The sequence below is a fragment of the Phoca vitulina genome, unplaced genomic scaffold (assembly GCF_004348235.1).
Source record: "Phoca vitulina isolate PV1807 unplaced genomic scaffold, GSC_HSeal_1.0 scaffold3, whole genome shotgun sequence".
Taxonomy (NCBI): Eukaryota; Metazoa; Chordata; class Mammalia; order Carnivora; family Phocidae; genus Phoca; species Phoca vitulina.
This window is the reverse complement of record NW_022589706.1, coordinates 93,303,378-93,319,926: the sequence shown is the minus strand read 5'-3', so window position 1 is coordinate 93,319,926 and position 16,549 is coordinate 93,303,378. Positions and strand designations below refer to the sequence as shown.

At 36.8% G+C, this 16,549-nt stretch overlaps 1 protein-coding gene across 1 annotated transcript; it reads left to right on the top strand.

Annotated features, from left to right (window-relative positions):
• The first annotated feature begins 13,184 nt into the window (after positions 1-13,184).
• On the top strand, positions 13,185-16,265 carry FABP2 (fatty acid binding protein 2). Its single transcript, XM_032399014.1, has 4 exons — positions 13,185-13,251; positions 14,443-14,615; positions 15,783-15,890; positions 16,215-16,265. The coding sequence occupies exons 1-4, from the start codon at positions 13,185-13,187 to the stop codon at positions 16,263-16,265; spliced, it is 399 nt and encodes a 132-aa protein (XP_032254905.1).
• The last annotated feature ends 284 nt before the right edge of the window (positions 16,266-16,549 follow it).

The following is a 16,549-nucleotide window of genomic DNA, read 5'->3' as shown; positions in this document are numbered from 1 at the left end:
AACAAATAATTGATTGAAACTAACTCAAAAATATAAAATATGTGTAGTATTTATAGTAGTAAAAAAATTATAGTATATATAATACACATATTACATGATATGATTATATATATTATATTATTATACTATACCCTTATATATATTATTATAATTAAAGGAATTAAATTGCTCTTTTAAAACTTTTCCCATAAAGAAGACAAAAAGGATCTGTCAAGCTCAGACAGATTCACAATGAGTCCTATCAAATTTTTAGAGGAAAAATAATTATTGATGAAGACGTGGCTAAGGTACTCTTATATACACTGTTAGGGAGCGTACATTGATATACCACTTTGAAAAACTTATTTGGTATTATTTTTTCCCCTATTTTTAAAATCTGTTTTAAGGGTTTTTTTTAATCCAAGTTTCATATGCACATTTGTCCTCCAGCAGCTTCTCAGAAAAGATGTTTATGAGATAAATTTTTTGAGACACATATAACTGGAAAACATCTGTAGTCTATCCTAATACTCAGTTGATAGTTTGGATAGAATTCTAGATTAGAAAAATAAGCAACAATTTCCTTTATATTTTGAAGGCAATGCTCCTTGATCATCTAACTTCCAGTATGCTGTTGAGAAATTTAAACCCATCATGATTATGATGTGTATGTCACCTGTCCCTGCCACCTCACCCTACCCCCCAGAATCACAGAAATTTATAAAGTTATTTCTTTTTCCCCACATACATGAGATTTCACTTTGTGCCTGAGTGTGATCCTATTCTCACCCACTGTACTAAGTACTTGGTGGGCCTATTCAATGTGGAAAATATCATCTTTCATTTGGGGAATTTTCTTGTGACTTACATGCTGCATGGCTTCCTGCCTTCCGTTCTTCAATTCTGAATTTCTGTTTCTCAAATGTTATGACTCCTAGACTGTTCCTCTAATTTCCTTTTCTTTGTCTTTTTAATATATTTTCTGGGATGTTTCTTTATCATCCAGCTCTTCTATTAAGTATTTCATTTCTTCCATCATATTTTTAATTTCTAAGAGCAGTTTCTGATTCTCTGTTCAATTTTCATGGCATCCTATTTTTGTTCCAAAGAAACATATTCTCTTACATTTCTGAAAATATTAATGAGAGTTACACTCCTACTTTTATTTTTGAAGTTTTATTCTTCCCACATAGATGTAAAATCTATCATCCATTTGTTTTGCTCTCTCTCTCTTCCATATTAGAGATTTCTTTTCTCAAATGTCTCCTTAATTAAATGTTCGTTTTTCAAGGTCTGTGACTAAAGGCCTGGTGAGCTTGTCAACTGTGAACTTCCCTTTGGGTGATCTAGGTGGGCCATTTGTTGGGGAAAGTGCAATGACATTTTCTTCAGGTCTTTCTTCGTGGTCTGGTCAGATCCCCCAGAGTTCTAAAATCTTGTATAGAGAGTAAAGGCCTGGCTTCCGGTGTTCTAGAAAGTGAATAGGGTGGATCTCTCGATATTTAATAGGCACACATTCAATTAATCTTCCTGTTTCTTTACAGTATTTGTGTCCTCAACTGTGTCTACTTTTCCTCAGTCAGTTCTGTGCTAGCTTCTCTGGAGAATAATTTGGCTGGCTGTGAGGAATAATTGCTCACGGGCTTAGTATAGAGAAGGCGATTTGAGAATTTAACTGCTTCTTTAAACACTTTCAATCAATTCACTATTATTTCAGCTAGCTCCTTTAGTCCCATCTTCTAGAGACACCAATTATGGGGCCTTTTGAAGATTCTGCTGTATAAATTAAGTTTGTTCTCTGATTCCTTCCCAACACCCCTTACCCTAAGTTAGGTTTGGCTTTCTCAGTCCTACCAAGCAGTTTAACCATTCATCCATTTACTTTCCAGATTTAGAAATTTTACTGATGTTGTCTCATCTTCTCTTTTCCCCATCTCTGTGTATTTTTGCCTTCTTAAAAGCTTTAGTGAGATTTTAAAAGGAAACAAAATTAGACATATGCATTAGAACTATTGCCTTTACTAGGAAATGTGACTTTAAAAAAATGAAGATGCACAGAGCCTATTACTCAGTAATTTCATTTACAGGTAAACTCTTGGTACATGTGTACCAGCAGCAATGGGCAGAGATATTCATAGCTTTATTGACATATCAACAAAAAGTAACTCATGGATGAGTCTTAGAAACATAATGGTTAGTTCTTTAAAAATTACAGAAGGGTGTATACAGTATGAAATAAATTTGTTCAGTTCAAAATAAAAAATCCTAAACATGTATTGCCAGTTACTGATATCTTTAATATATCTAACAAAACTTAAAAAGGCAAAGCAATGATAAACATAAAAAAAAATTAAAGCAGTAGTTACCCTTGGTTGGAGAGAAACAGAGAGTTAAAATTGGGGATGAAAATAAGGAGCTTCAACAGTATTGGCAATTGTTAGAGTCCCTAGAAGCAAAACCTGATGCAAGAATCTGAGTGTAAGTAGGAAGTTATCCCAGCAGATACTGGTAAGGGAGTAGAGAAGTCAAATGGGAAGGGAAGGAAGAGAGAGGAAGTCTACACAGGTAAGTTATAAGCAGATTATTACTGTGAGCAACCGAGGCTCAATATCACTGGGGACCTCTTAAACGCTGTAGAGAATACATGTCAAAGTCATCCCACCTGAGGGACCAAGAAGCTTAGATATCTACCTACCAGTTCCCTCCCATTATTACTTGAGGGTTGCTCCTGATGGCTTCCTTCCCTGGCACATCCAGCATGCCCTGCTTGCAGGGGCTGAGCATGGTTCTTGACCAGAGGAAAGCCTGCAGGCAAAGCCTCTCAGGTGCTCAAGGCAGAGAGCCACTGGGGACTAGTGAGCACTAAGCGGGGAGGCCTCCCACAGTACTATTCCACTTTGTAAACTAGGAGTGGCTAAAATGGGATTTATTTGGTTATTCTTCGTAGTATGTATGTGAAGTGTATACTTTCATATCAACGCTAATGTTAATTAAGAATATTAAGTAAACTTGTACATGTTTCTTGAATGCCCGTTTTGTTCTTTGCAAGATGTTTGTTAGAAATGTGAACTTCATGATATGCTTCATTTTCACTGACCTTCTGCTCACTTGCAGGAATGGGGCTGTAGATTCCCTGGTGTCACTGGGCCCTAATCCATTCTCTGAACAAGCTGGCCTCCACTGCAGGAGGGCTGTTGTAATTCCGTGTAAATATGGTCATTTATAAAGCAGCAGGAACTGACTTACAAGAACTCTTAAGACAGTGTATTTTAGGAAAACAACATGTTGTGTAATTCAATTCAAGTTATGTGCCTGTTTTTGTATTATATGGATCATTTTTACATAGTAAGATTTTGGCGTTTGGGGTTTTAGAACTCATACGACATGGGCTAAGACAACTTTTTGGATCATAATTAATTCAATTCCCGATTATGCTATTCCAAGCAGGAACAGTTCTATAAAATCCTCTTTTCTGCGGCCAGCATATTACAGTGTTGTTTACTGAGCCAGATGAATTTTAGGCTGTGCTTACGGAGCAGGGTCATTTAATGGACCAAGGCAACAATAGCTGACCCCTGGCTGTTACTGAACCATACGCGGCAGCTGGACTTCAGGAGGGGAATTTACTGATTTGTCCTGGGTTACACAAACAGGCCAAAGTCGCCCTAATTGATTTTAGAGAATTCTTTCCGACTACTCAAAATCATTGGAGCCAATAGCTCTGTATGAAGTCAGCTATATAGACAACACATATTTATTGATTAAATTACCCCTTTAATACGTCAGCTTAAAAAACAAAAACTTTGAAAATAGGTTTCAAAAAAATTTCAGTGCCTACAATGACAAGCATACCTGTATTCTTTGACAAAAAGTCTGACTTAAACCACTATGTTAAAACAATGGAAAACACTCTTTACAAAGGAACTGACAATTTACTAGCTTGAAGGTCCTTCATTTTCCTCTGAACAATACAGGCTCATCATTCTACCTCTGAAGGTGAGTCTCTATTTACACTCACGATAAACTGATCAGAAATTATGGAATGAGCTGTTTCAGAGGAGCTCCTAAGAACTGACTGTAGAGGTGGGGACGTAAGCAGAATAGAGGAGTTGGACAGAGAATTCACTATCTCTCGCACTAACCCTGTCTTTATTTAAAATTTTGATATCTTGGGGTGTCTGGGTGGTGCAGTCAGTTAAGTGTCTGCCTTCGGCTTAGGTCATGGTCCCCGGGTCCTGGGATCAAGCACCACGATGGGTTTCCTGCTCAGTGGGGAGCCTGCTTCTCCCTCTCCTCCCGGCTCCTGCTCTCTCTCGCTATCTCTCTCTCAAATAAATAAATAAAATCTTAAAAATAAAAATAAAAATTTGATATCTTGCTCATCGTATTTGTTTCCATTAATATTTATTTTTTTTAATGTTTCACTAAAATATTTTTATCTTGAGTGCTGAGTATTCTGGCATCCCCTTTCATTTTGCTCTTAAGGCGAGTGCCTCACTAGCTCCGCCCTAGTCCCAGTCCTGAGTGAGGGGTGCCAGGTAATGATGTCTGGCCCTCACCTGTGCCTGCTAAAGCAGACTATTACAGCAACATAGAGGTGGGTGACTAGGAAGGTACTGCACTCTCCTCTCATTGTGGGTCGAAAGTATGGGAATTCTAGGAACTAGATGAAACCTAAGGGTAGGAATATTATTCTGGGGTCATTTAAAAAGGTATCCTGTCCAAAAGGATGGTCCGAGAGGATTAAAGACAACCTAGCAGCTGCAGGCAGAAGCTGAAGGGCACCGAGGATGAGGCACTACTACTCTGGAGAGCTAGACTGAGGGCCAGGACAATGAAAGGGGCCCCGCCTCTCTCTACCTCCCATTCTGCCCTCCAACCCTAGAGGCCAGAAGCAAGAAGGTTTATGGCTTGCCTGCGGCCAGGCCCTGGAATGAAGGTGGAGTGTAGGGAGAAGTCTCAATTTTGAATGAAGAGTAAAGTATTCTTTCATATGTTAGACAAAACATTCCTCAATACTGAATTAAAGCTACGATTTTGATATGAACGTGGCCTTAGGACTCAAGGTCCTGTTGCAAAACTCCAGGGGCCCAATTCCCATGAGAATCTACTGGAACTATAGGAGTCTCATTTACAAAGATTACAATGCAAATGGTGCCCCCTGGAGCTGTGTGACTCCGAGGCCCTGATAGAACATTTTATTACTTGAATGGGCAGAAAAAAAAGGGACTGCCTAGGTTTTTAAGCAGGCACAGGAAAAAACTTCTCCCAGTGAAAGATAAAGACAAAAATAAATTTGCATTTTAGTTAAGCTCCATAAATTGTGTTCATTCAACCCATGGTTACAGAACGATGAGCAGAGGAATGAGTGGATGAATAAACAGATTGTAAAAGGCCAATTTAAGTTATTGAAGAGTGATTCTATTTAAATTAATCTGTTTCTTTAACAGGGAGATGATTGAAGAAGCAAACGCCTACTGAAAAGAGAACCAACATTCACTGGGGGCAAATTTCAATGTCTGACTGACTGATGTTGTTCAGGGACTTTATCTGTATTTCAAAGGTTGGTCTTCCATATAGATAAGCTCCCTGAAAAGAGAAGACTGTGCCCTGGTGCCCTTGCGAGATAGCATACACATCTGGCACAGTTGGACTCTGTTGTCTCCTCAGCTAATCTAGTCTGCCAGCCATCTAGGGCATTCCCACATCTCTGTGGCTCTCTTTTCTCCAGTCTCGCTTTCACCATCTTATTTTCAGTTCTCATTTCTCAGCAAGGTTATAGCAATATTTAATTAGCCTTTTCTTCCAGATGAGTCCCTCAAATCCCTCCTCTATTTGGTGCCAAATGAAGCCTTCTAAAATACAAATCTTGATCAAATGAAGATATGTGCATGGGTCTCTAGGCACAGACAAACTTAAAGGAGTATACGCATATACATATCTATGTGTACATATACACACATACGGGTCCATAGAAATACATAAATATATATACACACAAAATGCGTGAGTGTGTTCAAACATACGTAAAACTAGATGAATCGTACATAAACCTGCTTAAGATTCTCTCCCTCTCCCTCTGCCCCCACCAGATAAATAAATAAATAAATAAATAAATTTTAAAAAATTTCTTAATGATGTAGAGGAATATTTAATGAAATGGAAAAATTTTGATAAGGTTGTCAATTTTTATTTTATTTTTTTAAAACATTTTATTTATTTATTTGACAGAGAGAGACAGAGAGAGAGCACAAGCAGGAGAAGCAGCAGGCAGAGGGAGAAGCAGGCTCCCCACCGAGCAGGGAGCCCGATGCGGGGCTCGATCCCAGCACCCTGGGATCATGACCTGAGCCGAAGGCAGACGCTTAACCGACTGAGCCATCCAGGCTCCCCAAGGTTGTTAATTTTTAAAGATTTGTAAAATAATATATATAGAATAAGCTCATCTATTTGTATAACATGCATATTTTATATAAATGAATGATGTGTGTATAAATATATATACTATATAATTATAATATCTATTTCATTATAAATATATATATAAATGCTAGCACCGACTACCTTGGGAGATAAGGTCTTGAGTAATTTTTACTTTTCTTTGGGCTTAGCTGTATTTTCAAAATTTTCTACAGTGACATATACAGTCATGGGAGTCTTCCCACTAAGTGTGTTTCTCTGTGGCAAGGATGTAAAGCTACGGTATAGCAAAGTCAGCTGATGCTTTTCCTAACACTGGTAACATTTTCTTGATTTCTACAGGATTTCTTCTGCCATGCCTAAAAAAGTAGCACTTTGGCAACATTATTCTTTCACTCTGAGATAAAAGTTTGCTTCATTCCATCAAGGAGCCAAAGTCCCTTGTAGTATTCTGCCAACCAGATAGCTTTGGAGCCTATGATCTGCAATTAACTTTCCTTTGGAAAGCCTGCAAATGGAGGCTCCTCAATTAGGTTGCAAAATAGGCAGGGAGTCAAAATATTACACTGGGTAAGCCCATGACCCTAGTATCAAATTAGAAGGCAGTGGGGTACTGTTCATTATTAAACAACCTGTTAGCTGGTTAAACACCCACATGCTGAACCCAGACTGGGAAACAAATGGCACTTCTAAACAGGCAACAAAGGCTTTAATTAGGATACATAAGCTTACTTTGTACATATTTTGTACCCATTTTGAATCGTCTCTGCCGGGGCGCCTGGGTGGCTCAGTCATTGAGCATCTGCCTTTGGCTCAGGTCATGATCCCAGGGTCCTGGGATCCAGCCCCACATCGGGCTCCCTGCTCAGCGGGAAGCCTGCTTTTCCCTCTCCCACTCCCCCTGCTGGTGTTCCCTCTCTCACTGTGTCTCTCTCTGTCAAATAAATAAAATCTTTGAATCGTCTCTGCCCTCAAATCTGAAAATCTCTTAGAAGAAACAGGCTAACAGATATTATAATCAATGCAGTAAGTGTAAAAGGGTTCTGATGGCAATACTGGAGCACAGGCAAAGAAGAGTTGGCCCAGACCAGCAGGAAGGAGGAAGGCAAGGCAGCTTGTTGGATAGGTGATACTGAGCTGACTCTGAAAATCTAAGTGGGTGCTAGGTAGGGAGAGCATGGGGTAAGGGGTGGGATTTACAAGCAGAGTTAAGAAGATGGACAAGAATACAGAGATGGGAGAGATCAGAGCACCTTGGATAGGGGAAGAGTAAAGCGAGGTGAATAGGAGAGGTAAGGAATATAGAATTTTATGCTAATGGCAACAGGGAATCACTGAATGATAATATGCAAAGACAGGACATGGTCACATGTGCATTTTATGAAGATAATTCTCTAGACAAAACAGATTCTGAGAGACTGGAGGAGGGGAACACCATTTAAATTATTGTAGCAAACTAGGTGAGTGATGGTGACTACTAGAAAATACAAAGAGGGGATATACTTAAGTGATATTAGGGAGTAAACGTTGATTTGTTGATAAAATGAAAAGCTGAGAATAAAGGAGAGGAAAGACATTAGAATTATCCGTAGAATGGCAGAATCAATCACTGATACAGGAAATAGAAGAGGAGAGAACAAGGCTAAGTGGAAAGTTAAGCTCCTTTCCAGTTGTGTGGAATTTGAGGTGCCGATAAAGCATGCAGGTAGAGAAACCGGTAAGGAATAGGTACCTCGGGATGCCTGGGTGGCTCAGTCGGTTAAGCGTCTGCCTTCAGCTCAGGTCATGATCCCAGGGTCCTGGGATCGAGCTCTGCATCAGGCTCCCTGCTCAGAGGGTAGCCTGCTTCTCCTCTCCCTCTGTCTGCTGCTCCCCCTTCTTGTGCTCTGTCAAATAAGTAAATAAAATCTTTTTTTAAAAAAAATTGGAATAGGTACCTGGTAGGAGAGAGATCTGGGTTGTAACTCTGAAGTTTGGAATCACATAGATGGAAACTGAAGACATGGGAATGAAAAAGATGGCCCAGATAGACTGTGTGGAACGAAAAGAGATCTTAAGATACAACCTTAAATATAAGGTGTCAAATGAGGAACAATTGCCCATGGAAGAGCCTAAAAAGGAGCATTCAGAGAAGTAAGTTGAATGTCAAGAAAGAATCAAATCAGGAAAAGAAAAGGAGAAATTTCAAAGTGGGGAAGAGTCAATAGTCTGGAATGCTGCAGTGACATAAAATAAAGGCCAAGATGTGTGCATAGTGTTTGGCAACAAAAAATTCATCTATGACCTCAGTGAGTAGTTTCAGTGGAGTGGTGAATATGAAAGCTGGTATTGCAGTAGATTGAGGCACTAACAGAAGAGAAGAGTGTAGAGACAAGTATAGATTATTTTCTCAGGAAGCCTGGCTATAAAGGGAAGGAGAAAGACTGAATAGTTTCTAGAAACATAAAAAGAATCCAGAGAGTCTTTTCATTTCTTAAAATGGGAAAGACTTGACCATCTTGATATGAAGGAGAAAAGATCCCACCTCAGCTTAATAAACAAAAGAGAAAGATAGGGGCAAATATGAAAATGCAGGGGGGAAAGTCTTTGCATGTGCCTCACTATTATAATTTTAAGCCTTGCTTCCTCTTGACTGAAACTGTATGTATTCATTCTTCTACACTTTAGCATAGTGCCTGGGTCACAGTAGAAATTCTAATATTTGTTGAGTAAATAAGTGGGTAAAAGAATTTATAGTAGTAAAGAAAGTACTAACAGGTGATATTGAAAATGAGAAGGCACAAATTGAGGGAATTATTATTTGATGGTTTATTTCCCCTGTGGAGTAGTATGTAGGTCATCTGCTGAAGGCAAGGGAAGAAGAGTATAAGAAAATGATTAAATCAACACCAAAAAAACAAATAATTCAATCAAAATGGGCAGAGGACCTGCATAGAGATTTTCTAAAGAAGAAGATGGTCAACAGATACATGAAAAGATGTTCAACATCCCTAATCATCAGGGAAATGCAAATCAAAACCACAATGAATTATCACCTCACACCTGTCAGAATGGCTAGTATCAAAAAGACAAGGATTAACAAGTGTTGATGAGGATATGGAGAAAAAAGAACCCTTGTGCATTGTTGGGGAGAATGTAAATTGGTGCAGCCCTTGTGGAAAACAGTATTGGGGTTCCTCAAAAGTTAAAAATAGAAATGCCATATGAGGGGCACCTGGCTGGCTCAGTTGGTAGGACATGCGACTCTTGGTGACTAACATAATAAAATTAAATTAAATTAAAAAAATAAAAAGAACATGCAACTCTTGATCTTGGGGTTGTGAGTTTGAGCATCACATTGGGTGTAGAGATTACTTTAAAAAAATCTTTAAAAAAAGAAAGAAATACCATATGATATGGTAATTCCACTATTGGGTATTTGCCCAAAGAAAACAAAAATGTTAATTTGAAAAGATATATGCACCCTTATGTTTATTGCAGCATTATTTACAGTAGCCAAGCTAGGGAAGCAGCCCACGTGTCCATTGAATAATGAATGGATAAAGAAGATGTGATATAGACAGATATAATGGAATACATATAATGGAATATTATTCAACCATAAAAAAGAATAAGAGCTTACAATTAGAGACAACATGGATAAACCTAAGTCATATTATGCTAAGTGAAATAAGAGACAGAGAAAGACAAATACAACATAATTTCACTTACACATGGAATCTAAAAAATAAAATAAAGCAGAAACAGACCCATAAATACAGAACACAGAGGGAGAGGGTAGTTGCCAGAGGGAGAGGGTTGGGAGGATGGGCAAAATAGGTGAAGGGGAGATATAGGCTTCCAGTTAGAGAATGAATCAGTCACAAGAACAAAAGGCACAACCGAGGGAAAATAGTGATACTGTAATAGCGTTGTGTGGTGACAGATGGTGGCTACACTTGTGCTGAGCACAGCATAATGTATAGAGTTGCTGAATGACTATGTTGTACACCTGGAACTAATGTAACATTGTGTCAACTACACTTCAATAAAATAATTTTTAAAAAGAATAAAACTCTGCTTTTAATAGAAAAAAGTTATTAAAGATACTGTCATGAAATGAAGAGGGAGTTGACTGGGACACAGAGAAGTCTTGCCAGACAGTGCGGACGATTCAGCTGAGCCTAGAAACCATGCATGTGTAATAGCACAGGGGTTGGTGCAGGGAAAATGTGAGATATGAGTAGGGGCTTCATAAGCCATGTTAGGAATGTAATTTTTACAATCCCCTGCAAGAATGGGATAGGGATCACCAGGAGCTTCTGTTGGTTTCCACTTCTTCCATACCACTCCGTGACTAACGTGGACTATGAGCCTAGAGAGAGAGAGAGAGCATCTGCACACACATACCTAATCCACCCACTCTCCCAAGCTGCAGGACCCTTAGTCTTCTAGCTTTATCGGAGAAGAAAATAAAGAACTGGGTCAGCCCTCAGCCAGATGGTCCAATTGTATCATCAGTAGGAGAAGTCTGCAGGGAACTTGGTCTATAGGTTCTATATGATCTTTTCTAGCTGGGTCCAGTTGAGTAGTAAGAATTGAGAAGCTACAGAGTTGGGAAGCTGGAAAAGTATAATGTTAAAAATTTGATCTACTCATTTAAAAAATCCAAGGGTGCCACTCTACAGACAACAGGGACTCCTGACTTTAAATTAGGATATTGCCACTGATAAATGGAAGACTGAAAAGTTTAACATGTCCATTCTGTTAGTAGGTTGGCATGAGTTCAAGTGCTATTTGCTTACCTGATCCTATTATGCTCCCTTCTCAAATGGAAGTATACTAGGGTTATGGTTCCCAAATGATGAGTTTTCATTATCTTTGATAAAAGGGAGAAAAACAAAGTAATCATTTTTTTTCATAAAGTTAGTTACAAATGTAAAGGACTTCTAGTATTCTAAAATTACAATCTCTCTTCCCCAACACCCCTCTCCCTTTCTCTCTCTCTGTTTTGATGCCTTTTTCTCTCTTAATGAAATAATGGAGCTAGTGGAAGGTAGTTAGCTTTTTAATGTGTTTACTTGATAAAAGAATAAGTGGGCAACTCCACTGAAAAAGTGTGCCCAATGGATACAATCAAAATTAAAAACTAGAGATGCCTGGGGGACTTGGTTGGTTAAGTGTCTGACTCTTGATCTCAGCTCAGTCTTGATCTCAGGGTTGTGAGTTCAAGCCCCATGAGTTCATGCCCAGCATGAAGCCTACTTAAAAAAAAAAAATTTAAAACTTAATTCTATTTCCCCAGTTTCCTGTTCAAATGCGTTAGATACATCCTTCCTCTAACCCTGAATGAAATGTTGGGCATGCTCTTTAGTTTCTCTACTGACCTTGAGTTAATAAGAGTTTCTTTGGTCACATTTATTCACAATAATGGTCTCTTCTTAGCAAGTGATATATTCAGACTAGTTAATAACCAAAACTCTGCACGTCATAATAAGTTAATGTGTTTCCTCTACCAGCTCAGTCCTGCTCCAGGCTGAAAGCCTGCAGTGGGGGAAAGGAGAGATATGGTGACCTCCTTTACTTTTTACCTTTTTAGCTATCCTCCATGGTCTCGTCCCACATACATATTGACTTTTAGCTTCTGATTGCACCAGGATTGGGGATGAGAGGGAATAAGAGTAAAACAAAGGAATGGTTTTAATTAATGGCATAGCTGATATCTGGTTTTTGTTTTCTCTTTACATGGCAGATGTTTAAAACTGACTGTTTCTCTAATGGAAGTTTTCGAGTTATCTAGCTACATTTCTACCTCTTAAAATTTTTCTCAGCTGCCTATCATCATTCAAGACCAAAACAAAAACCCCAGTGAGCACCCATGTGTTATGGACTGTACCAGGTGTCAGGATATTTACCAAAGTCCTGGCAACCCAAAAGCACAATGCAAAAGAACATATTAGTAAAATAAATAAATCTTCAGTCTCAGTATCATATTAACTTTAACTTTTTATTTATATTTGGTCATAAAATCTTACTTTACAAGGTAATTGCTATTGTAAAAAAGGGATAGGTCACTAACTGTCTCATTTCCCAGATGTTATTTGATATATGTTCTAAATTGTGTTACCTCCAATGTAGTGAGCACTTTGAACTTATAAGCAGAAAACCTATTTTAAGAGAGTACGCATTCTAGTTCTTGAAATAAATGTACTCACAAGTTGTAGTTTGAGATAAAATAGGTATTGTTTATCATGTTTTATAGTTGACTGCTGAACAACATGGCGGGGGGGGTCAGGGGCACCAACCCTCCCCATGCAGTCAAAAATCCTTGTATAACCTTTGACTCCTCAAAAACTTAAACACTAATAGTCCACTGTTGACTGGAAGTCTTCCTGATAACATAAACAGTCAATTAATACATATCTTGTATGTCATATGTATTACAGACTATAGTCTTACACTAAAGTAAGTTAGAGAAAATATTTAAAAAATAAGGAAGAACAAATACATTTACAATATTGTACTGTATTTATTGAAAAAAATCCATATATAAGTGGATCCATGCAATTCAAACCCATGTTGTTCAAGGGTCAACTGTAATTCAGTTGAATTTCCGGAGAGGAACTAAGAAATTTATAGAAAGATAAACCACAATGGCTGGGCATTAGTGTAGTTAAGTGACCTTTTAAACTTTAAACTTCCACATCACAGTATGAAGCTGGTTCTAAGATAAGAACTAGAATAAATTGTCTCCTAAGGACAGACCTGAATCTCTGATTGCTTAGAGGCTGACTCAACTAGAGATCATGGCTTTTGATGGTACTTGGAAGATAGACCGGAATGCGAACTATGACAAGTTCATGGAAAAAATGGGTAAGGGCTTAATTCTTTAGTGGCTTGTTATTTTGTTCTTCACAGACATTTTTCCTTCTAATTCCTTCTAAACCTCAGGGTTTAGGGAATGGCTCCTGTTCTGGTGGTGAGGATCCAAAATGTATGAGGCTCAGAGTAGGGAAAACAATATTCTCACTTCTTATATTAGGAAAACTACAGTTTCACTAGTGGGAGAAAAGATTGAGTTCTCTGAAACAAAAAAGATCCAGGTATGATTCACTCACTCTTCAACTGCTGATTGTGCCTGTGTCATTGAAAACTTACTCTTTTTTTTTTTGGTTTAGAGAGTAAAAAAGGGCAGTGCATAATGAAAACTTCAAAACGTTGAATTCTAGGGGATGGAAAAACAAAGATCATATAGTAAAGTAATGGGGGAAAAAGTTCTATCATGATTCACAGCTCTAAATAAATTAGATGTAATTCTCATTTCCTCTGACATAAAATTTTGGGAATAATCTCATGATTCCATGTGGTTTCTATGCGGGTTTTAATTTAACAAATTTAATATCTATTCCAATACTCTGGCAGCTCATACACTGTGTGAGATGTGCAAACAAATTGGAGTCATTCCCCAAAAACAAAATTTGCATCAATTATATCCTATAGTTCCAGAATTCCATGTTGAAATTTATGGGATTTGCACATTCTTACAATAATGAATTTGACTGCAATCTTTGCCAATTTTCTCATTTTTGTGATAGAAATGCCACAAAAAGCAAAGAGAATTATGAAGTTCAAAATTTTAAAGCCATTATGGAAAGTCAAAAAATGTTTAAAAATACTGTTTATGCAGAATTAAAGTTCCTTATAAATATATTAATATATTTAATCCTTTGTTTGACATTTCTGGAATTTAGTTTAATTAACACTGAAGCAAAAAGGTTGATAATTATATTAAAATTACTCAGTTGTAAGATTCTACAATTCTGTTTTTCATTTAATTTTTCATAAGTTTTGGAAACATAACTTGAATCACTACTCTTGATCTGACTAAGCCTGAATTTTTTCTGTAAGGGGCAATCTGAATGCTCTTGTACAAAGGCAATGCAATCAAGTTTTCCTTCCCACCCTCAAAATGTACATAAACAAATAAATAAAACAGAACTTGTTGAAATAAACACTTTCTATGGCATTTTGACTCTATTTTCTCCAACATCTTTTGCTTTGCAGGTGTTAATATGGTGAAAAGGAAGCTTGCAGCTCATGACAATTTGAAACTGACAATTACACAAGAAGGAAATAAATTCACCGTCAAAGAATCAAGCACTTTTCGTACCATTGAAATTGTTTTTGAGCTTGGCGTCACTTTTAATTACAGCCTAGCAGATGGAACTGAACTCAGTGTAAGATACTTTTTACAAGCAATACATTCTTGATTTTTCTACACAATACTAAAATAATCTCTTTTCTGTCACTGGATATTTAATGTTAAGCCTCCTTCATTTACTGAAGCAGCCAATAGAATTTATCCACATTATATATTGCACAAATTGGCAGGATATTTAAGTCTAACGTTTTTATTTTCATACATCTGTAAATAATCTGGATTGAACAATAAGAATTAGAAAAACATCCTCTGGATGATCAAATATAGACCTATTATTCATAAAGAAAACTGAAGCTCAGTGTTTTCAACTTTACATACCTGATAGCACCAAAAGCTTTTAAATTTATCTAACTTAAACTTAATAGTCATTTAATAAATACACTAAAATAATAAAATAAATGAATAAATTAATTAATGAATGGGTAACCAAATGGAAAAGTCTGATGCATGCTACATTGTACATCACTGGGAATACACCTTTTAATGTTTAAAATAAAAAATTTTAGATAGTCATATTTTTCAACTGAGTTTTTAAAACATTTTTGTCCTCAGGATTTTCTAGTTAAATTATATGTTTGTAATGACAAACTGTCAAATATTTTATCATTTATGGCCATTTATTTATTTATTTATTTAAAGACTTTATTTGTAAGCAATCTCTACACCCAACATGGGGCTTGAACCCACAACCCAAGATCAAAAGTTGCATGCTCCATCAACTAAGCCAGCCAGGCATCCCAATGGCCATTTTTAAATTATTACAACAATTATAAAATTAAAACATACACAGTGTTGTTAGGCTCTCCATGAAACTAACTTGAACCATGACTAAATTTAGGAATACTCTTTTTAACATGAAAGATTTAGAAAAAGGAAGCATTGCTCATCTACCTTAAAATTTAGCATTTGGAAGCAACTGAGTGAGACAAACATAAGGGTTACCAGCATATAATCTAGAGCCCCAAAAGCCTAGGTTCAATCCTGGCTCTATGACTTTAGGTGAATTATTGTGTCCCATTTTTCTCAACCATGAAATGGAGACAGTAATATCTACTTCATAAGGTCATTGTGAAGACTGAAGAAGTAGATCTATAATACTCAGAACAGTGCCTAACATAGGTAAGACCCTTAAAAAAGCTATTTGTTATTATTATTATTTATTATTATTATTTTACATTTATAGGGTACTTGGAACCTAGAAGGAAATAAACTTGTTGGAAAATTCAAACGGATAGACAATGGAAATGAACTGAATGCTATCCGAGAAATTATAGATGGTGAATTGGTTCAGGTGAGTGGTAAAAAGATCATAGCTATTTCCTAAAGACAAAAATAATTACATAATAATAATTTTATATTTGTGATTGCTGAGTTATATCTTCAACAAATAAACTATTATTTTTCTCATAAATCTTACTTATTTTAACTAAAAATGTGACTAAAAACCAAAAATGTGTTTTTAGTGGGTATATCCTGTATCTGTATAAAATGTTGCTATAAAGACTAAGAAAAAAAATACTATAATCATTTCAAAGCTATAATAATACTAACATTTTTCTTAATTGAGCCTTAAATCTTAATGTCAATTTCTTCTATGTTTGTTAACACCTTTCAGACTTACACATATGAAGGAGTAGAAGCCCAGAGGATCTTCAAAAAGGAATGAACTTTATTCTTGGAGCACAGCCCAGAATACAAATTGAATGGAAAATCTGTATTGTAATAAAACTGTTTTTCTCTCTCTGATTAGTCCTTTTGTAAACATAACCAGTGACTCACATTTCTAGTCTGACCAAGGCAAAACAAGTAAAAGCTAATTAGGATTTAATTTGTTTTACATTCCCTAAGATGTACATTTATTGCTGTATGGGTGTTCTAAAAGAATTTGTGCCATTTTTTAACACAGATGAATGAACTTTGTTTCTACATTGTTTTATAAGTAGCTTCTCC

Excerpts from the sequence above, each read along its gene's own strand:
- FABP2 (XM_032399014.1), top strand. The coding sequence starts at position 13,185 with ATGGCTTTTGATGGTACTTGGAAGATAGACCGGAATGCGAACTATGAC. Across the intron at positions 13,252-14,442 it reads CAAGTTCATGGAAAAAATGG|GTGTTAATATGGTGAAAAGG; the intron begins GTAAGGGCTTAA and ends TTTGCTTTGCAG. Across the intron at positions 15,891-16,214 it reads TAGATGGTGAATTGGTTCAG|ACTTACACATATGAAGGAGT; the intron begins GTGAGTGGTAAA and ends AACACCTTTCAG.